This window comes from Anabrus simplex, chromosome 5, assembly GCF_040414725.1.
Source record: "Anabrus simplex isolate iqAnaSimp1 chromosome 5, ASM4041472v1, whole genome shotgun sequence".
Classification (NCBI taxonomy): domain Eukaryota; kingdom Metazoa; phylum Arthropoda; class Insecta; order Orthoptera; family Tettigoniidae; genus Anabrus; species Anabrus simplex.
The window spans coordinates 26,881,888-26,907,639 of record NC_090269.1 but is presented as its reverse complement, the minus strand read 5'-3'; the positions used below and the strand labels follow the sequence as shown (position 1 = coordinate 26,907,639).

At 39.8% G+C, this 25,752-nt stretch overlaps 1 protein-coding gene across 2 annotated transcripts in view; it reads left to right on the top strand.

The window, feature by feature from the left end:
• The first annotated feature begins 217 nt into the window (after nt 1-217).
• Nucleotides 218-25,752, top strand: part of Rrp4 (exosome complex component Rrp4) — a 31,474-nt gene continuing 5,939 nt past the window's right edge. The window contains exons 1-4 of one of the 2 annotated variants that reach the window (XM_067146812.2): nt 218-531; nt 5,017-5,260; nt 11,971-12,105; nt 18,141-18,317. In XM_067146812.2, the coding sequence (XP_067002913.1) occupies nt 386-531; nt 5,017-5,260; nt 11,971-12,105; nt 18,141-18,317 (702 nt within the window). In that variant the 5' untranslated portion in view covers nt 218-385. The remainder of the gene's footprint in view (nt 532-5,016; nt 5,261-11,970; nt 12,106-18,140; nt 18,318-25,752) is intronic. The other variant, XM_067146813.2, reaches the window with a different exon arrangement.

Below are 25,752 nucleotides of genomic sequence, written 5' to 3'. Positions count from 1 at the left end.
CCTGTCTGTGTTGGTTGCAAAGTAAAGCAAAATAGAAAAAAAAATAGCAAGGTACAGACATATCAAGTCTTTGCATAACACGGGTCGGTTGGAGGAACAGTTTGCCTCTTTGAGTGACGTCATCGGAGCTACATTACGGCCTGTACATCACGAAGGCATTTATTACAGTAGTTACATATTCTCTTTGCTTTATGTCGCTACTCTTTGGCTTCTTAGAGCACATGTTTTGTTGTTGACGCCTCACGCCTGCATGATACATAGTACTGTTTATCTCTTTGTGCCGTTTTGACGTATGGTTGCTAGTTGCGTTGGTCTGTGTTTTTGTTTGTCATCTGCGTAATAAAATTACAGAGTTATAAATCATCTATTTAGTGCAGTTTTGATTATGGGGGACGAAGATGAAGAGTTCACTTATACTAGAATCCGTCTCGCTAGTCAAAGGATTGATAGCACAATTACATCGGGCAGCGAGACCCTACCTTTACTATACACACCTGGGGAAAAAATAAAACAAGGGACAGGATTTATGAGGTGCGTATTCCCATTAGTTTTACGCCTAATTGAATATGAAACTTAGGCCAGGTGTTACAATTTCAAGAGTTCCTGTGCCGGAACTTTAAGGTTAGGTAGGTCCCTAACCTATAGGTGAAGTTGTGTATCGGTTGTTATTATTTATTTAAAACATATGAAAGCGAGTGTTTCCTTTTATCAGTGTCTATTCATGATTAGCTAGTTGAAGGGATTCGGTGTAATATTGGTACTGTTGTTATCTGGACCATTTTCCAATTATACAGTAGTAATGTGCCTTTTTGGATAGTAGGTTTCTGTATTGTAGGCGTAGTTGATGAATGTCAGGAAAATTTGAATTTTTGTTGTTGGACATCGTCAAATCAGTATGGCAGTAAAGAAGATGAATTAATTGCATGTACATACATACATCTTCATTGACCGAGCTCCATAGCTGCAGTCGATTAAGTGCGGCCAGTATCCAGTAATCGGGAGATAGTGGGTTCGAGCTCCACTGTCGGCAGCCCTGAAGATGGTTTTCCGTGGTTTCCCATTTTCACACCAGGCAAATGCCAGGGCTGTACCTTAATTAAGGCCACGGCCGCTTCCTTCCACCTCCTAGGCCTTTCCTATACCATCGTCGCCATAAGACCTATCTGTGTCGGTGCGATGTAAAGCAAATAGAAAAAAAAAAATAGCACATTCATTCATTGTGGACTGCAAGCCTCTATAAATTTGCTAACCGCCGTCGCAGTCCTCTATTTGTAACTAGTTCTGTGGCCTTGTTTAGTTCTTAGAAACTTAGTCTACCCATTGTTGTCTTGGTCTCCCGCTACTTCTCTTAACTTCCTCAACAGAGCCCATTATTCTCCTAGGTAACCTACCCTCAATTCGCCTCACATGACCCCACCACCAAAGTTGGTTTATGCATACCATACAGCTTCATACATGAAGTTTATTCCTAACTTATCCTTTATCTCCTCTTTCCGAGTACCCCCTCTACCATTGTTCCCACCTGTTTCTACCAGCAATCATTCTCACTGCTTTCTTGTCTGTTACTTCTGTCTTATGAATAAGATATCTAGTCCGGCTCCATTGCTAAATGGTTAGCGTGCTGGCCTTTGGTCACAGGGGTCCCGGGTTCGATTCCCGGCAGGGTCGGGAATTTTAACCATCTATTGGTTAATTTTGCTGGCAAGGGGGCTGGATGTATGTGTCGTCTTAATAATTTCATCCTCATTACAACGTGCAGGTCGCCTACGGGAGTCATGTCAAAAGACCTGCACGTGGCGAGCTGAAGTCCTCGGACACCTCCTGGCACTAAAAGCCATACGCCATTTCATTTTTCAATAAGATATCCTGAGCCCACCCAGCTTTCACTCCCGCAAAGCAAAGTTTGTCTGAAAACAGACCAGTGGAAAGGTAGTTTGTTTCTGGGGCTGACGTTCTTCTTGCAGAATACTGTTGATCGCAACTGCGAGCTCCCTGCATTAGCTTGCTCAAACTAGATTCAATCTCACCAACAATACCACCATTCTGGGAGAAAACGCATCCCAAATACCTGAAATTATACACCTGCTCGAGCTTTGTATTCCCAACCTGACATTCATTTCTCTTAGATTTCTTACCTACTGACAACACTTTAGTCTCGGAAAGGCTAATTTTCGTATCATACTCATTGCACCTATTTCCAAGTTCCATAATAGACTGCAGGCTTTCTGTACAATCTGCCATTAAGACCCAGTCTTTAACATAGGCCAAACTGCTTACTACATTTTCATCTAACTGAATCCCTCCTTGTCACTAAATATCTTTCAGTACATGATCCATGTAAACTATGAACAAAGGTGAAAGATTACACCCTTGTCTAAACCTAGTAAGTACCTTGAACCAATTACTCATTCTACCATCAATACTCACTGCAGCCCAATTGTCGACATAAATGTCTTTGATTGCTTTTTAATAATCTACACTTAATCCCATCTCAGTGCCATATTTTAACTATGTTTTTACACATTAATAATCAAGATTCAAGTAAGACTTATTACATTAGTTTCCCTAACTTTTATTATGATGCTGCTGAATTATAGGCTGTGTACTTCTAAGATTTAGGATTTTAGCAAGACTTACTGTACTAGTGTCCTTAAGTTTTTATTAGTATATCACTGAACCGTAGATTATGTACCTTTTCAATCCACTGAAGATGACCCAAAATAGGGATCAAAACAGGTATGGTTGATAGGTAATGTAAAAACTACATCTTCATAGATGAAGAATATAATGTATTGAATAGGAGGACTCAGTTAAACATGTATAGGCCTATTGTAAAATTGATACTGTCAATACGAATATGTTGATATCATGCAGTATCAACTACAATACGGTAGCTGTTGTCAAGGCAAAATGACACAGGCTAATGTGTGTCTGTACTCCCAAAATATCTGAAGGCTAGGGGGTGGTGTCACCTTCAACTTTCCTCCCTCTCTTGTATTGTTGTTATTAAAGCCTGTATGTTGTATTCCAGTGTACTCAAACTTCTGTTGTCTGGCAGTAACAGTCTCCAAATTCTGCTATTCTATAGGCCCTCTTTTTCTCTGTTGAAACAGTTGTCATAGTTTATTATTTCCGTAGCTTCTCGGTAGAGATGAGAATTATACTGACACATAGTAGCCAGAAACGTGGTTTCCTCAAATTTCACCTCATGATCGAGGAAACAGAAAGTGTGCTCTGCCACCGCAGATTTTTCAGGTTGGTTGAGACGACAGTGTTGTTATGTTCTTTCAGCCTGGTGTTTATACGTTTGGTGGTACCAATATAAAGCTTCCTGCATGAACAGGTATTACGGTACTCACCTGTGCTGGAGAGAGAGTCCCGAAGCATAACTGCTGGGGTATTTTGTTCATTGTTGTAAAGGCGGTCTTGATGTTGTGATGCTTTAAAACCTTGTCAATTCTATCCATAATCACTGGGAAGTGTGGAAGGAATGCCTTTCTCACGTGTGTCTTCTTGTTTCTTCTCAGATCATAGAGAGGAGACTCAACAGCTCTCTTGATCTCTATTTTGCTGTATCTATTAGCTTGTAAACCTGAGAAGAGGTGCTCTGCTTCGCTCTGGTACAGATCTGGCTGACACAATTCCTTGGCTCGCTTAAACAGTGACCTAATCATTGCCCATTTCTGTTTAGGATGATGGTTGGAGTTCTTATTGAGATAGCTGTCGGTATGTGTAGGCTTTCTGTATATTGTGCAGGCTAGATGATGCCCTTCCCCATTCAGAAGCACGTCCAGGAATGGAACTTCTTTCTCTATCATGAAATGGATTTTTGCATGGATGCTGTTGAGATGTTGGAGAAATTGGAGCAGTTAATCTTCCCTGTGTGGCCATAGAACTGAAGTGTCATCAACAGAGTGGTACCATCTGGAAGGGTTATTTATCACTTCTTCCATTGCAGACTTCTCAAATTTTTTCCATGTAAATATTTGTAACGATTGGACTTAAGGGGCTCCCCATTGCTACTGTCCAAAACATCTGGCATCCCATTGGAAGTATGTGGCCCATAAGCAATGGTTGAAGAGAGTCGTGACGTCAGAAGGGAACATTTCAACTAGAAGTGACATTGTAACTTTGAGCGGCACATTCCGTTATGCTCCATTGTCAATATAATCGGCTCTCCTACCTACAATCTGGCTAGGTACTTAGCTTCATTACTTCAGGGACACATCAAGCAAACGGAATCTCACATTAGGAATTCTGAACATTTTGTTAAACTGCTGAAAGGGATAAATAGTAATAGCACTGACATGATCGTCAGTTTCAATGTTGCATCCCTCTTTACCAGCTTGCCACTCAAAGCTACAATTTCACTTCTAGCTGAAAGTTTCCTTTCTGACATCACAGCTCTTTTCAATCTGTGGTGGCGATGGCATCTTGAGATGAAATTTGAGGAAATCACAGCTCTGGCTATCATCTATCAGTATTTCTCATCTCTTCTGAGAGGCTATGGAGATAACGAAGCATGACAACTGTTTCAGTAGGAAAAAAGAAAATCTACATATTAGCAGAGTTTGGAGATAGACTCACTGCAAGGCGATAGAAGTTTGAACACACTGGGACACACGGGGCAGGCTTAGTAACAAAATATTAAAGAGAGCAGAATTGAAGGTGGCACCACCATCTATACTCCAGATACTTTAAAAGTACAGGCATACACCAGCCTGTGTCATTTTGTCTTGACAAGGTTTACCATAGTGTAGCTGCAACATCGACACTTTAAAATATTTACATGGTCTAAAATAAAATAAAAACCAGTTCAAGCTTGTCAGTTGACCTCTGTCGTGAAAGCGTGCACTAGTATATAAACCTGTGTTGTTTCCATGTGTGGGTATGTTGATTTTTTAACTGTTTTCATGCCTTTTTGTTTTGTTCTTCTTTTTGTATTATGTGTAACATCCTCTGCATGGTTCATATTTAGTTGTGCTTTTAAAATTACATTTTGATTTGTTTTCCTAGAGGTCATGGGACATACATGGATGATGATAATGACACTCTTAGAGCCTCAGTAGCAGGAGTTGTTGAGCAAGTTAGCATGCTTGTGTCTGTTAGACCATTAAAGAATCGTTACAATGGAGAAGTAGGTGATGTAGTGGTTGGACGAATCACAGAAGTTCAACAGAAACGTTGGAAGGTTGATACAAATTCCAGACAAGACTCAGTCCTGTTGCTCTCATCTGTAAATCTTCCAGGTGGAGAATTGGTAAGTTCTTTGTACTTTCCGTGTTGTTTAAACAATAGACAGACCTTCATCACTTTATAATTATGTCAAATTTAATGCAAGACATAAAAGTATAAAGGATGTGGAACTGCCATCACCTGCGCATCATGTCTGATGGAGAATCGTTTTCTGATTTCTAATATGTTTTATTTACTGTGAAATAGCAAGTTCTCCGGCCAAAATCATAATTTTGTTTCTTAGTATTAAACAACATCACCTAGTATTATTTGCGCACTATCCTTGATAACAAGGGGCACATCAATCAATCCAGGCCCATGTAACATATCAAGTTCCAAAGAATGCATTATTGCCACTTTTTTTCATATGCTGGTATGATCATGTGATTGTTAACCAGAAATTTGAATTGTTGCAGCAATGCAAATACCACTATAAGCTCCTTAATGACCCTAAAAATACTGCAGTATATATATCATATGGCTTTACAAGTACACAAAAAAATCTAATATCAAATGGAAATGTCCAAATTTGACAACCAGTCCAGAGCACTCAGAGTCACTTGGTGTAGAAGCCTCAGATCACCGTTAAATGCTCGAAGTGGGCACTCCTTAACAATGTGTTCCATTATCTGCTCCGCCGCTCCACAGTCACAGTCAGCAGATGAATGGAAACCCCATTTCTTCAACATGTAGCCACACCTCCCTTGACCCGTCCTAATTCGGTTCAGCTTCGACCAGGTTTGACGCAGCAGTTGGAATCCTTCAACCTTCTTTGTTGGATCTTGAACCAAGTGAGCGTTGTTGGGTGGATGTTCATGCCAACGTTATCGCCACTCAGAGGTCATGTTGAAAGAACTGATACTTTTAAAATCAGTGATTTCAGACGAGTTGTTGGTGGGTGTTATAGGGCATCGTACAAGGGGGAGTTCTTGTGAGAAGAGATCTTCTTGAGCAAGTTTACCTTAGCTGCTTTCCTCCTTAGATCTGGCAGGGCAATATTAGCTAAGACAGGTAACCACTGAATGGGAGTAGATCTGACAGTATGATAACTCACATGGCTTCATTAAGCTGGACATCAATCTTTGTTGTGTGAATGCTGTTTTGCCATACAGGAGCACAGTATTCACCAGCAGAATACACAAGATCGAGTGCAGCAGTGCGTAGGGTATTGGCGTCTGCACCTCAGCTACTTCCGGCAATCTTGCGGAGTAGATTCACTCTGGAGCCAAGTTTCTTAGATAACGTGATGCACTGTTGTTTGAATGTCAAGGACCGATCCAGAGTGATTCCTAGATATTTGGGATTGAAGTTATGTGGTACTTCGGTTCCGTCGAAAGTCACATGTAGCAGTGCTCAATAAACATGGAGTAGCTATGCAAACATCAGTGTGCAGCTGCATCACTGCCATTTGAGAATGAGACAAATAAATGCAGCTTACTGATGCAGCGAGGAGAAACAGGTAATTATGCCACTCCACTGATATTGTCATGTGCTATCACCTTTTTTTTTTTTTTTTTTTACAAATTGAGAAAAACAGTGATGGAAACACATGCAGTGTTAGTGCAAGTATATCATATGACAGAACTGTGTGCAGATTTAAGTGTCTGTGATTTTTATTTGTGGGAAACTTTAAAACAAAAAGTGTTCAAGAAGAATCCGTGTACTTCTGAGGCACTATAGAATTAAATCCGACAACTGATATGCAAAATTTCAGAAGCAGAGAATTGAGAATTTTGGAATCTATTGCGCTGATGCGCCGTTTGTATTGAGAACGATGGACATAATATTTCACCTGCTGCTTTGTTGAAAGATAAGGTCTACATTAGTTTTCAAACTCTTAACTAATAATTTACACATACTGTAATGAAACCGAAAACCCGCGCACTCTATTTCAGCTTACCAGTGAGTCTAGCAATGGATCACAGGCATTATGTTCCCCCAGCGCCTCCTGGATAGTGTGGAAACTTTTCGCTGCCTCTCCCTATATATGGAATGTCAGTTTGATTAAATAATAAATCCAAACTCTGCCATTAGAAAACAACTTTTCTTTTCCTGCTGACTGTGTTTGCTTATGTATTCTAACAAAAGTATTATACATACTTAAGGAATTAAAAACCAACTTATCTTGATTCTACTAAAACTTAATTTTTTTACAGAATTGTGCTTGATGTATTAAAAATGATTCTGCTAAACAGTTACTGTATTTACTCGACGGTATGCCCTTCCTAACACCGACCACATCAGAGGAATTAATGAGATGAAACGAATGACGTGATATTGTGACCGTTCATGACCTCGTCATACGTATATGGAGACATCCTGTAGAAAGAATATGCCGTTTTCCACACGGTTCTACGTTAAATAGCCGCCGAACGGGGATAATCTTGACGGTTCCGGGATGCGAGCCGCCCCCCGTAGAGTCACGCGCCTCTCCTCTCGTTGCGCGTAATTGAGAAAACAGGGAGTACAGGCGCCCGTAAGTGGAATTCTTTCTCTCTCTGAGCGAGAGAGCTGGGGCAAGCGAGATGTCACATGACTGAGAGGTGAGGTCACGAAACAGCCTCAAGGAAGTCGTCCCAACATTCGAGACGATATCACCCCATGTATTCCCCTAAATATCTGGTGGTACCAATGTATCGCTTTCAACTGTTTCGAGGCTATCAACATTAATAACTTGGAAATGCTTGATAGATAATTTCGAGTTACAGCTTCAATAAATGAGGGGATTTTATGTGGATTTATCATGTAGAGAGCCATTCTACATAATTAGAATAATGGGAAGTGCGCAGGTAGCGAATATCTTGAAGTGAGAAAGACCAGATGCCCGGCCCTGACAGGACCAGGAAAACTAAAAAATCCCCGGAGTCAAGCTCCACCTACTTTAAATTGGTACTGACGCTTTAATAATTACAGGCGAGCCCGTGAAGGTTTCGCAATGAAAAATGATCAACGGAAAGCGGGATGTACAGGCTTTAATTTGATACTAAATTCAAAGTGTAAATACACCTGCCAGCGGAGCGATGTGTGACAAGGGGGCGTGGACTGATTCTCCCTCCAGAAATAATTCGTTCCACCATATAGGCGAGAGGCAAGAGACCAGTGTACCCCAGTATATTCTGTGCCTTCGGTATAATCAACAGGTCTATTCGTGAGTGAACAGTTAGTATGAATACTCGGTGTTTTACATTGTGGAAATTCCTCATTGAACAGTGATATGTAATAGTCAATGACAACACATAGTGAGTGACAGTGCGTTGCAAGCCAGATATTGATCATGCTTCTAATGCAGTCTGCAATGATCTGGATGTGAATTTTTTTAAATTCGGATTATGTATCAGGGAGGCGCGGGGTGTTCAAGATATAGTTCGATCACAGTGTTGCAGTGAGGTTCGAACCGACGACATCAGTGATTGGCATTCAGCCATCGGTTTGTAGACCGGGCAGTGTCCGCCGTATTCGCTCTAACGCAGTGAGTTGCACATTGGATTAAAGATTATTGAAGCGGAGTGGGTCGATTGATGACCGATAAAAAAATACATTAACACGTATGTTCAAACCCTGTGAGTGCATCCGTCTAGTGCGTGGTGCTCCTAGAGTCAACTACAGTATTTATGGAGAACTAGTGTGTGCAAGGGAAGGCAATGGTGTCGAGCTGCAGGACAGATTAACAATCTAGGGCTAGGATACTTGAATATATGAGTACCTTTAGCCGTGACAGATTTAAAATGCATGACACACTTAGTGCATTTATAACACATTAATCCTTCCTCATTGCATATTTGACCTCCGAGAACTTCAGGGCTGGTGAGCGGTCCGCTGTATAGTCACTTCAACATATCAGGTATACTCTGGACCTTCCGACGACATCTGAGGATCCAATCGGCATGCGGACGAACCAGCAGATGAGGACCCTGGACAACCCTGCAGATATCAACGCCCCGATGACCGCCTAAGCTGATGGATGTACTCCCTGAGGGTAGCGAATCGCTGAAGTGATGAGTACTCTTTCATTTATCTTGATAGCTAGTCACGTGTAGGGAAGTAAAATCATTTGCATGTAAATACTTTGAATATCATTTGAGTATAACGCAGGTTTCAGGGATTATAGTTGATAAGATTTTCCTGTGAGATTTTCTTCGTGGCCGGAGCCACTCATTTCATTAATTAGGGGATATAATGCATGGTAATATTTCATTAATTAGGGAATATAATGCATGGTAATTAATAAGGCCCTAGTATAATTTACAGGTGACGTGATGTAGATAACGGGGAATAAGGTTTCATAATATGATCCGATCGTCCAAGGCTGAGTTTAAATGCTACGAATCATCACAAATTTCCCGATTAGTTATTTAGGATGATACGTCACCTGATGATAGAATTTCCTCCTGTATAGATTTAAGGCTGCATACTACAAGACGGCAATAAACAAAGTGTGGGGTGTACTTGAATTTCATAGACCGCGATTAACCATGAATTATTTTATTTTATTTTTATTCTGAAGGCTAGAGTCTTCTGGTTAAATGTGTATTGTTTTCGGGGTATGAGGATGAAAGGGGCGGTACGTGATTTGTGAGTTCGTAAGTTTGAAAGTACAGTGGTGTTTACATATGTGTATTCTCCGGTAGAAGAGATATTTGGGACGGTGAAAAATGCCATCACATGGATAAGATGGCTGAGGTCATATGTAGGGTGGCACGCTGATAGCGCCAATGAATCGCAGAGAGAAAGTTGTTTTGCGATAATATGAGTATTTAAATATAGCAAGTAAGTGGATAGCCTTGCTCTGTGAGTGAGGGAAAAAGAAAATAAAAGACAGGCGAGCCGAACCGTTTGACAAGTTTATGGCCTGGGAGAATGAAAGGAGCTCGCTGGCCACTATGTAAAGGGATGCTTTCAGTCCTCCTTTCTTTCCATAGTAGAACGAAAACATGCACAATTCAAGATAAAGACACCGTCGCACATATCTTAGGTATGACAAATGAATGAACTCCTTCTACCTTTGTTATTATTATTAAAATAAAAACCGGGATAGGGTTTCAGGTTTTTTTGTACACCCCACATATGGAAGTCCTGAGCTCGAGGCTCCAGGGTTCGAAGGAGACTGTTGCCCACATGTGGTAACTAATCGGAGCTGTACCAAGATCCTGTGTTGTTGTTGTTTTTTTTTTTTTTTTTTTTTTTTTCTCTGGCATGGAGAAGCAAATGCAAGGTGTTATGTTATTTCTTCCAGTGTGTGTATTATATGTTAGGTGATGCAATTTATTGGTTGTCGGTTGATATGCCTGTTGTTTTTAGGAACACCGTTGAAATGAAATGTCATTTGTTATATTAACGCCTAGGTAAATCCCTATGAAACAGGCGTTATGAGGGGTAAATACTCCGTGTGATAAATCAAACGAGGTCATTAGCATAGAGAATGTGACATAGCTATCATGTGTTTCGAAGGGTACTCGATAATTTCAACAAACCTCAATTAACATGATACAAATAAATTGGGCGATACAACTCGTGCCGTAAGAAGATATGCCCTTGTAAATAACATATGTGTAAAATGCTTAATATAATAAGATCTTCGTGTGTTAGGTACTTCAAAAGGGGGCGCCCTTTTTTCAGTGTGTTTAATGATTTGAAGGTTATGAAATGATAAATGCCAGTCTGAGAGAAAGACAGAAAAGGACATCCAAGCTCAGACCTGATTATGAATTAGTGTAGTGTATTAATAAATATTTCGGCATATCTGTATGTAATGAAATTTCAAGTGTTTTTCTTAGTTAATTAAAAGTGTTTGTACAAATGACGGTATTCCTTCTCATTAGTAATGTGTTCGTATTCCTATGATATCCGAGACTCTTTCCCCTTACTTGGAATTAAATAGTTTAAGCCCCCTTCCGGACATACCACGAACCCAAGCTCTTGAGCAAGCTGAGGAAAACTCAAGTAGGGGTGATGGTTTTCGATTCCAGGGAATGTCCAAGGGTCTCGTCGAATAAATCCTTACAGCCACTTTACAAGCCAATTAATATAAATTGTTATGCACTGGAGCCCTGGACAGGTGCAATATGAGTAACTAAAACGGATTATATTTACTTTATTTGTAGGCCCAAAAGTCATGTTCACCATTTATTGACTTTTTACATTTAGAAATTCTGCCTTCAAACAAAAATAGGCAGTATACCTCAAATACATTCATAAGTTTGTTAAAGAAGAGTGTAGAATGTTTGCATGCACAATTTATAGCTCTTTATAGCCAAGAAGTCTTGTTCACTGCACAAAATTTGAGGTTATCAGAAATTGGACCCCCCTTTACGTTTTTTGGCTGTAAAAGTGGAGAAAAAGGGGGTCTAATAGTGAGAGTAAATATGGTATATTGCCTTTATTTGTACAGGCAGAAGTAAGTAAGATTGCTCACCATCTTTCAACTTAAAATAGCCTTCAACAAAAAAATGAATAAGTTTTAGTTGACTGACTTTGAAACTTCATTTAACTTGCAAATACAGAGATGAGAATTGGGAAGGCTCTCAACACTTTTCAGAACTAGTTCAGGAATTTATGAATGATCTATTTCCATTCTCAGAATTCATTGTTCACTATTGTTAGCCATACCGTCCTTAACAAGGTGTACCATCAGACATCACAAGGGGATTTAATCAAAATGTGCCCCTGTTACATTATACTCTTATTGTTCTGTGTTTCCTCCATAATGTTTTTCATACTTTAATTCTCTTCTTTCAGAGGAGGAGGTCAGCAGAAGATCAACAAATGATGAGGAAGTATCTTCAAGAAGGTGATTTAATTAGTGCTGAAGTCCAGCAGTTATATATGGATGGTTCCTTGTCTTTGTATACAAGAAGTTTAAGATATGGAAAAGTGAGTATCAGTGAATTGAGGTTGTAATGTAGAAGTGTATGGCTCTGCAGCTTGTCACAGTTTCTTTGGTTGGTATGACATATATTAAAGACAGAGTAAAGGTGGATTTTTTCTTCAGCTTAATGGAAATTTTGCTCTTGCAATTATGAAGTTATAAAAATGCTATGTTTATAAGTGACTAAAATTATTACTTTTCATGAAGACCAAAAGATTTGCAGCTTTTTAAAAAATTTCTTTTATATACATTGTGATTTTGAGTAATAGGAACAAACTGCAGGAGACGATCCCTAACAAGGAACAAAAAAGGTCATATGGACATGTTGGGAATGCTTGGCTTCTATGTTAGAAACCATTTACTTTATTTGTTCAGCATTCCTGTACAGTGCAATGGAGTGCACCACATGTTCTCATGAGGCCATTGTTAGATGTGGTTTTTTAAATGACCACGATATGCTTCAGGACATGCGCCGTACTACGCGCAGCAACGGAGACTGCCACAGTTATTAATTCAAATGTGCCAGCCTGCATCCGAATGATGTCACAGCCAGCGTGAATGCATTTTTCCAGTGTCTGCACATCCGAGATGGGCTCCGCATACATGACACCTTTTGGGTGATCCCACAGGTAGACTTCTAAAAGGGTTGAGGTCCGGAGACTGGGTGTGCCATGCAACTTGACCTTCTCATGCGATCCATCATCCAGGGAAACATTAAGGAGATGCCTCTGCACAGTAATGAGGAGGTGGAATACCATCATGTAACAACTACATAACCCTTCATAACCATCAAATGCACCTCTTCCAGCATGCAAGTCACGGTCACCTGCAGGATGATCAGATATGCCTTGCCTGCGAGGGTGTTTTGAGGATGACTGGTCCACAAGACAATTGCCAGTAATCCCCACCTGCACATTGAGGTTGAACCAAGGCTAATTTTTCACCGCCACGTACTTCGGGGACTCTGCGTGGCACGCAGATGAGTGTTATGGAGATTGACGATATCACTCGTACTGCAAGAAATAAATCTTATAATTAATCAATATTGTCAGCCTAAACAAGATAGGAGGTCTTAATGATTGAGTGACTCCACCTTTACAATACAGTACAATATTATTCCTTTTTTAAACTTTATTTTTAAAAAGGGGCATATTTCGTCTCTTCCTTGTGAGACATCTTCAGCCTAAAATATAAGGTCGATGCATAAGTTCATGCGGTTCTTATATTTTATTTTATTTTATTTTACTGTCACTGTCATGCACTGTAACTCACAATCGCTCAGTGATGTATTCACCTCTACTCTCTATGACCTGCCTATGTTTAGGTAGCAGTTGAATGCCTCGCCTGTAGAACTGTTTTGGTTTTGACTGGAAGAAATCTGTTAGCCATTGGTCAAGAGAAGCTTCGTCAGGAAACACTTGCCCCTGAATGTGGTTAGAAAGAGAGCAGAAAAGATTGAAATCTGAGGGGGTAAAAATCAGAGAAATACAAAGGATGAGGAAGAGGTTCCAGCCAAGTTCAGGCAATCATACCTTTGGTCAATTGCGCTGTATGCAGACAAGCGTTATCATGGAGCAATAAACCTGGTTGTTGTCTTTGTCTTTTGTTGTCAATAACAACGGCAAGCCATCTTAGCTGGTCACTATACACAGCAGAGGTAATCGTTACATTTTAAGTTCATGGTGAAGAATGCCATCTCTGTTCCACCAAACACATAACATGATTTTCTGTGGATGGGCGCTATCCTTGGCACAGGGAGTGGTTTTTTTTTTTTTTTTTTTTTTTTTTTAATGGGCTGAGCCACTCTTTCCTTTTCTTCATGTTGACATGCAGGCACCATTTCTTGTCACCGGTGCAATGTTTAAAAGGAATGCTTCATGCCTATCACAAGCCAACCGGTGCTGGGTAAGCAATGACGAACAGATGTTTACTCATTGATTTTTGTTACTGTCAGTGAATAGAACCGATGATTGAAATCCCAGAGTACTGGGGGCGACAAAACCATGCTTCCGGAGGAAAGACCATTAGTAATAAGCCCTGTACACACATTGCAGACGGGTAGTAGCAGTTTTCATGGAGAATATTCTACTCGGTCTTCTGGCATACACCATGCCTGGTGCTGATACCTGGGTCATCTTGATCACATCTTCATCCAAGGCTGCTGTACTGTACGTACCCTTCGCACCTGCTCTTCATGGACACCCATTCCCGTAAACGAGCCTGTCTCATATAAACGGCAAAATACAGTTGCAAACATTTTATGGCGTGGTTGCCGTCAAGAGCAGATACATTAGAACCTCGATTATACGTTCCCGGAAACTACGTTTTCCCGTATTATTCGTTTAAATTAGGTGGTCTCGCGAGCATTCTAATTAAATCACGTTGTAAAAATCCCACATTGTCCGTTCCTCGAAGAAACTATTTCCCGGATCAACCTTCCAGAAATTTCAGTCCCATCAGCGCTAAATCCTCGATCACACGTTTTTCAAGAAAATGCATCTCACGAAAGGACGGCTACGGCATACTCACGGATCTTGGAGTTAATGTCTCGTCATTGCGGTAATTTGAGGAAGTACTGTACTGAAAAACTGATCGGCGGCGAACTTGCATAAGGGACCATCTTAGCATCGCATTCGGGTGGTATTGTTTAGAGAATCCGTGGAAATCTAAAGCAGAGAGTGTCTACAACAACTGGAAGGAGACAGAGCGCATTTCAACAGCTCTACTTGAAGACGGAACGAATTTCGTCAAATGTTCGTACTTGGAAAACGTCTACATTATGTCCAGGGTTAGATGTTTTTGCTTTTGTTTTTAACTTTTTCTTTTCAAGTGTATCACCGAACAGGTTTTCGGCATTTCCCTCAGGGCACTGTATAGTCACTGGGCTTTCAGGCAGGAATTGAAAGTGCCCCTTCTTAAGTAACAGAAATTTACAGTAGTATTTTAATATTATCGTACACGATTATGTTATCGAGACCAGAACAGATATTGCACCTTACATACATAAAGCCATGGGAGGTTTTGGAATTGCCTATTACTGTTTTCGTCCTAATATAAGACTGGGAATTTCACGTTTTTGTGTTAAAATGTTGTAAACTTGTAAAAACCGCAGACGTTTTATTTGGGCATGTTACATTTAAAGCTTTGTATCATTTCGCAGTTGTACCGACTTGTACAACGAGCATCCTTTCCAGCTGAGCTCAAGGTCGTGAATAATCGTAATTTCGGAAGTGTTAATGATATTTTTTCTCTTTCCAATTTGATTGTGATTAGTGACAGGCAGAATTGAATTTAATGCATCTGAGAACTTGAAGATCGATACTTACATTCGAAACGATATTCTCAAGTTCAACATAACCTTGAAATGCCAATGTAGGCCTAATTTACGTGGTACAAGATTTCCATAAACTGACTACGAATAGTATACCCGTGACCATATAATGGAAGATAAAAAAGAGGATTTTGCCATCATGTTGGACGCTTTTGTATCTAATGTGCTTTATTTTTATTAGATTAATTAAAAACTACTTGTGGTCGATTGTTGTTTGGCTTGCCGTTACGGGTATTATATTTTTCGAAGAGTTTGGCTCCGGCTGATCGAAGTTGCTGAACTGAAAAAGGTTTTCAGAGCAAAACTGACAAAAGTTTTCCCGGTAGAACTGAATGTAAAGTTTCGAGATTTAAGTCGCGTAGGCCTACCGGTAATTAATATTTGAAGCTGGCCCCACGGTCTAACTTGTCTGCCTCTCACCCGTAGGGCCCGGCTTCAATTACCGGTTCCAGGTCAGGCAATTTTACCTCGATATGAGGGCTGGTTCCAGGTTCACTCATTCTACGATTACCTTTAAAAGAGGAGCTATTGAATGGTGAGATGGCGGCCCCAGTCTAGAGAGCCTGGAATAACGGCCGAGAGGATTCGTCACACTGACCATGCGTCACCTCGTAATCTGCAGGCCTTCGGACCGAGGGTGGTCGCTTGGTAGGCGGAAGGCCCGTAGGGGCTGTGGTTTAGGCGTCTTTGCAAGATTATAAGTATATACATATTTCATTTTTGTGATGTTTAGCCAAATTGTTGATGGTTCATTCGTTCCCGGATTTTCAGTTTTCCCGTGTTGTACATTTTTTTCCGTGATCCCTCCAAAAACGGAGAATTGAGGTTTGACTGTACTTTACCTGGTACAGCCATGCTGCCAACTGCCATTTGCCTCTCCGTATGTAAAGACCCTGTCAACCTGTTCCTGATTGGAATACCCGGCAATTGTACTCTACATCCACTCTAGGTTGAATTGGCAACAGCATTGAAGCAGTACCACCCTCTAGTGTGGAACCCAGGCACTTCTGGACGCATGTCTGTTAAACTTCTTCTCTTCCTTATCCCCTTGGGGATTACCTCCTGCAGTTGATTCCCATTGCTCAAAATCATCCTGGATAATAGGGTCCTTATTTTATAACTGTGCAGAAACACCACTCAAGCTCCTGCTGGCTGGTAAAATACTTGTCATATCTGCATGGTACTCTGTATCAAATTGCAGTCATAGAAAGCTATTTCTGGTGAAACTAAAGAGATTAAAACATAGCAGATATCATAGTAACATCTTGTAGTTCTGAAACACTTCTGACACCACCTAAACGGGTTTGCAGGCACTCAGCGAAACTAGTTATTTTCTGTGTGAGAGTTAGTGACACCAGGAAATTTGCAAAGAAATTGAAATCAGCACTCCTTGGCAGTTGGATACTTTGTATAGCATTTCAAAATGAAAACATGTTGTTCTAATGCAAACATCACTTTAAGGAACACCATACTAAAAAAAAAAATGTTGATACAGAATCTGCACTGCCAAAATAAACATATTAACACAGGAGTGATGACAACAATACTAATCTCTCGATAAAGTCAATAAGGCGACTTCATTTATCGGTTCTCCATGTTAACATTTCATCATTCCCCTATGCTGCTGGCCTGATTCTGCAGTTGACTTCACCACTACACCTGCACATGGTGAGGTCACCATTCGACTAACATTGTGCTTAAAGTTCAAGTGAGCGTTCGGTATATCTGTGAGGGTCTACAATCTTCAATTAACTGGAGAAAGAAGCTATTCTGAGGATTTTTGTGAATGAAATGAATTCTTCTGTCGTAATTATAGTAAATTCCAATCATTCACCACTGATACGCACTGATATGGCTGTCACCCAAGTGGCAGATTCCCGATCACTTGTTTACCTAGTCTTTTCTTAAATGATTTCAAAGAACTTGGAAATTTATCGAACACCTCCCTTGGTAAATTATTTCAATCCTTACTTCCTCTTCCTATAAATGAGTATTTGCCCCAATTTGTCATCTTGAATTCTAACTTTATTTTCATATTATGATCTTTCCTACTTTTAAAAACTCCACTCAAGCTTATACATCTGCTATTGTCATTTCAAGCCATTGCTCCATTAATAACTCAGAACATTCTGCTTAGTAGATCTATTCATCCCCTCACCCCCAAGTCTTCCCAACCCAAAGTTTGCAACATTTTCTTAACAGTACTCTTTTGTTGGAAATCACCCAAAACAAATTGTGCTGCTTTCCTTTGGGTCTTTTCCAGTCCCCTAATCAAGTAATCCTGGTGAGGATCCCATACACTGGAATCATACTCTAATTATGATCTTACCAGTCACTTATATACTCTCTCCTTCACATCCTTACTACAACTCCTAAATACCCTCATAACCATATGAAGAGATCTGTAACCTTTATATCTTGATTAATGTGATTACCCCTATGTAGATCTTATATTAACAGCTAGAAAGTGATCCCCTTCAGTTACTTTCACCTCATCACCACAGTAGTTAAAACTGAGTGGACTTTTCCTGTTGGTGAAACTTACAACATGACTTTTCACACTGTTTACCATCATACCATCATGTTATTGACTGTTATCTCATCTGTTGATGTTTGATATGTGTTTCTTTCTTGTCATCTGTTAAGTTAAATCTTGTTTTTTAAAATGCTTCAGTTGTGTATATAGTATGATATCTTTTGTATTGACAGTTATCTCAAGGAGTTCTTGTGAAAGTATTTCCAAGTTTGGTCAAACGTCGGAAAACCCACTTCCACAATTTGCCCTGTGGAGCAAGTATTATTCTCGGGAACAATGGCTTCATTTGGCTCTATCCTACTCCGCCTAACATGGACGGTGGTGGAGGATATACACAAAACTTAGCTGAGGTAAAGAATCTATAATATTGAAAGCTTAGGTAAGATCTGGAATATTTACCCATATTTACTCGTGTATTAGACCCACCCTGGCTTTTCAAGACAAAGAAAATGAAAGAAATAAATCTTGCATACAAGACCTCCCCCCCAGTGTAATTCGTCAGAGAAGAACAATGATTCCACTTCAAAGCAGCTAAAGGCCTTACGCAGCTCTGATGACCGCACATATTTGTGAAATTTTTTGTTCGTACAACCCACGCAATGAAAACACGTCGAAGTCATGCGGTACATCTGTGTTTCGTAGTTAAGAAATGTCCACCTCTGTAGCGTAGGCCTACTGCGGCTCTGATGACGTCGCACAAATAGATGAATAGTTTCATGTCCGACCCGTGCATTGCAGGCATGCATCAGTCATGCTATATGTCTGTGTTTTGTAGTTAAGAATGTCTGCCAGCGTAATGTTTAGCACAATTAGCTGCCGCTCTCGGGAGTTTGAGTTCGTTTCCCGATACCATGCTGCCAGAGATTTACGAATGGCAGAAAGGTTGATATGCGGTAAAAATGGTACATGCATCTCCCCTTCACTGGCAGCATGTCTAAAAAGAGCTGCACCCCCTCGGGATGAGGAAACGAGTTTACTTTAGTTGAGAATATCCATGGTTGTTGCTATTAATATAGCAGGCGACATCATAAACAAAGTGATCGTTTAATATCTCGTAACTCGGGCCAATATACATACTTTTTGGGAGAGAAGTAGGTTTAAAACGTGATTAAAAAAACACCCAATCATAACTATAGTTTTACTTGCCAACGTACCTAACAAATAATAATAATGACCTGTACAAACAAGACTTTTTCAGAAAAAGCATTGTGACTTTTGGGACTTTCCGGGAGGTGAAGTGGACAACTGGTGCAAAGTGATCGGATGAACATCATGCTCAACACAGCGAGCTAATGAAAACCTACTGGATCTATTGAAAACTGAGTAAACGCCAGAAAGTATAATGAAACTTATTGTGGTCCCTAGTTGGCCGATTAGTGAATAATAAAAAAATAAATTATAATAATCATCTTATGTTTTCGCTTACTTTTAACATTTTTCAGAGATGCCAAACAAAACATACTAGGGTGTGCATTAATAAAAAATGGAGACAAGGAACGTACATAATTAAACATGATGAAAAAATGAAATGGCGTATGGTTTTTAGTGCCGGGAGATCCCAGGACGGGTTTGGCTCGCCAGGTGCAGGTCTTTTGACGTGACTCCCGTAGGCGACCTGCACGTCGTGATGAGGAGGAAATGATGATGAAGACAACACATACACCCAGCCCCCGGGGAAATTAACTAATGATGATTAAAATTCCCGACCCTGCCGGGAATCGAACCTGGGGCTCCTGTGACCAAAGGCCAGCACGCTAACCATGTAGCCATGGAGCCGGACATTAAACATGATGATGATAAAACGCATTATGGCACACCTGTAGATATCCATAAATGCGGCAAACTTTCCTGTTATTTATTTTTATTCTTTCTGTTGTGGAACGTTTGGCACTAGCCGGGCAATAGCATACCTAAACAATGCGGTCTCTCTTATCTCATTTACACTTATTCAAGTAAATCCTGATGGGATAAATGTAGAGAATAAGCATGAAATATACTTTAAAATAAGGGTCTGGCTTTCAAAAGCCGCAGTTTTCAGAAGATTCTTCCAGTCATTATGTATTACATTCGGAAGTACAACTCGTAACATATGCTAGTTATCAGCTGGTGGTTTGGCACACTTTCTACATGGCTTTGTTCGAAAGGAGTGGCTTCTGCTAGATATACACCAACTGGGAGAGACCATCTAGAAACCATTTTGGAATATTCACACTGTTTGGACTCTATAGTCGGCAAAGAAACTATTTTTAAAAGGTTCAAAAAGACGGGACCTCGAATGCTCTCGCTTGCTGGGTTGCTGCTGCTGTTATGGCTGATTAGATGGCAGTGAAGATGGCGTCACTTGGAATGACGACACGCCGGTAGCAGGGAAGTTGGCAGCACAAGACGATAATTCAAATGAAAGCAATGATCAGGTTTACTGTGTGGTAGGCCTACTGCTCAACTCACAGAGACAAATGATTGGTTATTAAGTTATTTTGTATCAGTATTGCTTAATGATACCCTTTTCTCTATGGGATCGAGTATGAAGCGAGACAAATCTACATAGCGAGTTTTTACGACCGTTTCCCCTTCCTGACGTCAACCTCATCAGTGGAATTAGTGAGATATAACGAATGTCGTGATATAAGAGTAATTCAAACTTATAGGTGGGCCGGCGTAAGGTTGCACATGACAGCTGCGCACAATGTTGGTCACACTGCAATGGCGCACAAAGCTGATTGCACGACACGTGAGTTTTTAAAAACATGGGAGAAATGCTTTCAGTGTCATCGCGATAATACACAATGCAAATGAAGTCGGCCAACAAAAATCGAACTTTCAACACACCGATTAAGTTTACAATTTAAAAAATTCATCACACAGAATGATTCGAGATACATATACTACGAAATTCTTATTATCGCGATGATAGAAAATACGGCAGAAATCAGCCGACAAGAATCTCACTTTAAATACACCTATAAATGTTAGAATAATGTACACCGGTGCTAAGACAAAAGGTTTCAAGTAAAATCTATAAAATTTACGAAAATTCAGAAACCTATTTTCATACCTGGTTCATACAGGTAGAGGCTCGATACCTTCCAGATCACTGCTATCACTACCGTCGCCTTTGTTGTTATTGTTATTGTCCTCTAGGCAGATCATCAACTCCTGACGTCATTAATGATGCCATGTAAGGCTATTGCCATTGCCGAGTTAATGAATGTTTCGACATGGCTAAATTTCTTCCTCCACGAAGCCGCATCCATTCCAGCAGTACTCTCCTGGAACAGTCCTTCCACTTCAGTAGTTGTGAAGGACTTGTTATTAGTGCGTAGACCTACGTAATGTTTCACTTCACCCCATACCGAACCAACTCCATTAGGTTGAAGTGACAGTGGCACGGCGGAAACCTAATAACCTCGTGCCCTTGTTCCTTCGCTACCTCGTCAACTAATTTAGTCATACACATTTGCGGGGATATTTCTTTACTGCAGCCATTCCACTAACAGTTCTTTACGGGCACTCAAAGTAGGGGTCTTGTCCATTATTACAGAGTGATAAGGTGCATAATCCGTAACAATGACAGAAGGGACTTTGAGCTGTAATAATAGTCATACACGTGTCTTCGTATTGCATCAGCCTGGAAATAATTAATTGCTGTTACAGGAGATAGTTTCATTCGTTTCTTTCCCGGAGTGCTGTGAAACAAGTCCCTACTACAGCCCCGTTTCTGCTACTGCTGTGTTCCCCAATCCCTTTTTCCTTGTGTTCTTGGAGGCGAACACCTGTCTAAATAACAGCATGCTTTGAAAGCCCTAATGTTGATACATGCGTTCCACAACTTAATCTGCAGGAACAGAGAGGCGGTTATACAAGCGTACGAATTTCCTCTCCCTCGTAAAACTTGCGAGTTCTCCCCACTAATTCTAATGCCTGACTGTTAAGGGCCACTCTGCGGCACAAAGGATTATTACATCATGGTTCATAACTATGTTGTCGTTTCCATGACATCGCACTGCATTCGTTAAAATAAAATTTCATAATTATCTCACAAAGAAAACAAAACTTTCATAAACGCGCAAATCACACCTGACCACGTGCTGGCTATGACAGACGAAACGGCAACACTTAAATACAGTAGTCAAGCTAGATATAGATGGCACCACTATACTACCCATATTGCCAACAACAATCAACTGAAAATAGTTCGTATTTATTTTGTGGCTTGCTTAAACTTTATAATATCTTTTTAAATGCTCATATTTGTGTAAGCAAATAAAATATTATAAGCACTATATGGAATGAAATACTAATTAACATTAATGAAATGATTAACTGTATCTGACATAAAAAGTAGTAGATTGTTTATTCTGATTGACAGGTGACATTATTCATTTCATTTTTGTAGTGGTGCCAACATGTATTACAAGTGTCAAGTGCAACCTTGTGCCGGCCACCTATACTATATTTCCTTCATATATATAGACCTAGACCTAAAAGTCGTGTCCATTTATTGTCTTTTTGCATTTAGAATTGCTGCCTTCCATGAAAAATAGCTAGTATAACTCAAATACATTCATAAGTTGCAGATCAGTAGTGATTGATTGTTGATTGATTGATTGATTGATTGATTGATTGATTGATTGATTGATTGATTGATTGATTGATTGATTGATTGATTGATTGAAGTTTGTTAAAGAATAGTGTAGAATGTACAATTTATAGCTCTTTATAGCCTAGAAGTCGTGTGTTCACCTGCACAGAATTTGAAGTTATCGCATAATGGATCCCCCCTTTACTTTTCTTGGCTGTAAAAGTGGGGGGAAAAAAGGGGTTCTAATACACGAGTAAATACTGTAAATCACACTTTAGTTATCAAATCTTTTCAAATTTCTATGCAAGTACAGTACTGACCATTAATTTCAATATGTATACACTATTTTTGGTTTGTCCTTTTTATTTTTATAATACTCCTTTTGGCTTGATTACAGTCTTGGATAATTTGTGTTAAAATGTTTAGAATTGGAAAGCCAGAGTTAAGTGGTTCGATCCCTGATTACCAAGTTTTCAAATTTGTTTTGAGTTTATTTCCATACCACATGCAAATATTGATGTAGTACTTTAGAGAAAGTCCTGAATTTTACCCTTAGACCCAAATAATTTCAGTTCTTCTCAATATATCTGACTTTAGTACCAAATGGGCTCCTCATCCACAGTTGTCTGATGATCAAAAATGTTCTGTGGCCTTAAAATCAGTCTTCACTCCCTTTGTTACTTTATATTCACAACTTTTTGTTTCATCTTGTATTTGAGTTCTTTTTCTCGGCATATTGAAAATTATTCTGTAATTGTCCTCAGTGCTCATATACAGTAATTAATGTTTCAGAATGAGTTGGTTTAAATGGCTGGCCTTCATTGGCTGCAGGAGGAATTTTGATAGAGAATTCAACCTCCCGTCAAGTGCATAAGATCTGACAGATACATCAATTTCTGAATTGTATTATTGCAGATATGGAACAGTTCTGTATTGCTACAAGACTGGCTCACTCCCATCCTCATACCACTTTACAAAAAGGTATCAACAAGGAATTATCGAACCATCTCACTAAATATCACATGCGTGTAAAATCTTGCTGTGCATCATAAATGAACATCTGAAGCCTTACATTAATTATCTGCTTCCATCAGAACTGGTTTGCCTGGGGTCGATGACCTTAGATGTTAGGCCCCTTCAAACAACAAGCATCATCATCAGAACTGGTTGGCTTTGTCTAGGAAAGAGGAGCTAGGGAAGAGATTCTAAATATTCATCAGTTGGTTAGAAGGTACAAGAATTCAGTATTCTGTTGTTTCTGTATTTCGTTGACTACTAAAAGGCTTTTAATTTTATTTTGTGGATGAAATTGTGGTGTATTCTACAGGAAATGTGAATTCCATCTTATCTCATTTCCCGTATAAAAGGCATATACCATAACAACCTGGTCAACTTTCAAAGTTTCTAAAGTTGTAAGACAAGGATGCATCTAATCACATGACTGTTCAACATCTATTGTGAATATATCATGAGGCACAGTGTAGACAACTGAAGAGGTGGGAAGAGAATCAACAACTTGCATTTTGCAGACGTCACCACACTCGTAGCCAGCAGTGTAAAGGAGCTTGCCAGGGTAATGGATTGTGTACAACAAGAAAGCGACAATCTAGAGATCAGTTGAATCAAGGCAAAACTAATGATCGTCAGCAAAGGTGCAGAGATTCAGCTACCTTCAAAGAGTTGGTCAGTTTACTTATCTGGGTTCAATAATCAAAGATTCAGATAGTTGTGGAAAAGAAATCAAGCGTTGCATCTTGCTGGGACATATAGCTATGGCAAAATTAAAGATGATCTGCCAAGATAGGGCAGTGACAATGATTACGAAGAAAATACTAGTCCACTGACTTATATACTCGATTTTCTTGTATGGATGTGAAACGTGCACCATAAAAGCTAAAGACAGAAACTGAATCAACATCTTCAAAATCGGGTGCTGGAGAAGGATGGTGCGATGAGATAGACAGCCAGGCGAACAAATGATTGTCATCCAGGAAGTTGGAATAGAAGACTGTCTAAGTGCTAAGTTGTGTACCAGAGAATCCTGCAATCCTTTGGTCACATTATGAGGAGAAGAGTGACAACCTGGAAAACCTTATTGTCCATGGAAAAGTTTATGGCAAAAGGTCATGAGAACAGGTCGCAAAAAGATGGGTTCATCAAATAAGAGGTCTGGGTACTCAGTCATGAGTGAAACAACTAGAGAGAGAAAGATTGCAGGGCATGCCAGATGTGGTGCTACTGCTCATTTATCACATCACATTGAAATAGTCGGGAATTTGTTGCTAGAGGTTGGGTACCTCGTAACCAACACCTTAGAACACGACTGCAAAATTTAAACCTAGAGGTATTAGAGATGCTAAAAATGCAAAGACCGAGCTTGATAGCTGCAGTCGCTTAAGTGCGGCTAGTATCCAATATTTGGGAGATAGTGGGTTTGAACTCCACTGTCGGCAGTCTGAAGATGGTTTTCCGTGGTTTCCCATTTTCACACCAGGTAAATGCTGGGACTGTACCTTAATTAAGCCCATGGCTGCTTCCTTTCCACTCCTAGCCCTTTTCTGTCCCATTGTCACCATAAGACCTATCTGTGTTGGTACAATGTAAAGCCAATTGTAAAAATAAAAAAATTAAAAAAATGCAAAGAAACCATTGGAATTATAGAACCACTCAACAGAAGAAATGCTCTAGGATGCGGTTGCATCATATTGAAGGTGTAAGAGGAAATTTTTCTCGAGAAAGGTATGCGAACTACATACATGTCAAAATTCCTTGTCCCAATCGTCAGAGGGCTGTCACATACATCAACCGGGAGTGATTCACTTATATTTACTGCCAAGTAAGCACACATAATAGTGAAAACTTAAACATAGGGTGTATGTGGTTTTTATATATATATAATCGTCGTGCTAATTCAGATAAGTTCTCGGCAACTATGAGATGGGAAAAGACAAGTGGTGGTGATTATTATGCCTATTTTGTTTAAAATTTGTTACAAAACACTCAATTTTAGAAGTATAGATGCTACAAAATGTTAAACTTGAAAATCAAAACGCTAAATGTCTGATTTTTATACTCCGCACGGCCTTACTTCTAAATTGAAGTTTCGCAAAACAAATGAGCATCGCCTTCCCTCTGTTGCCAGCGCGCTACGCCAGCGAGAACAGCTGATGCAATATGACCGCGGTAAACAGCTCTTTTAAATT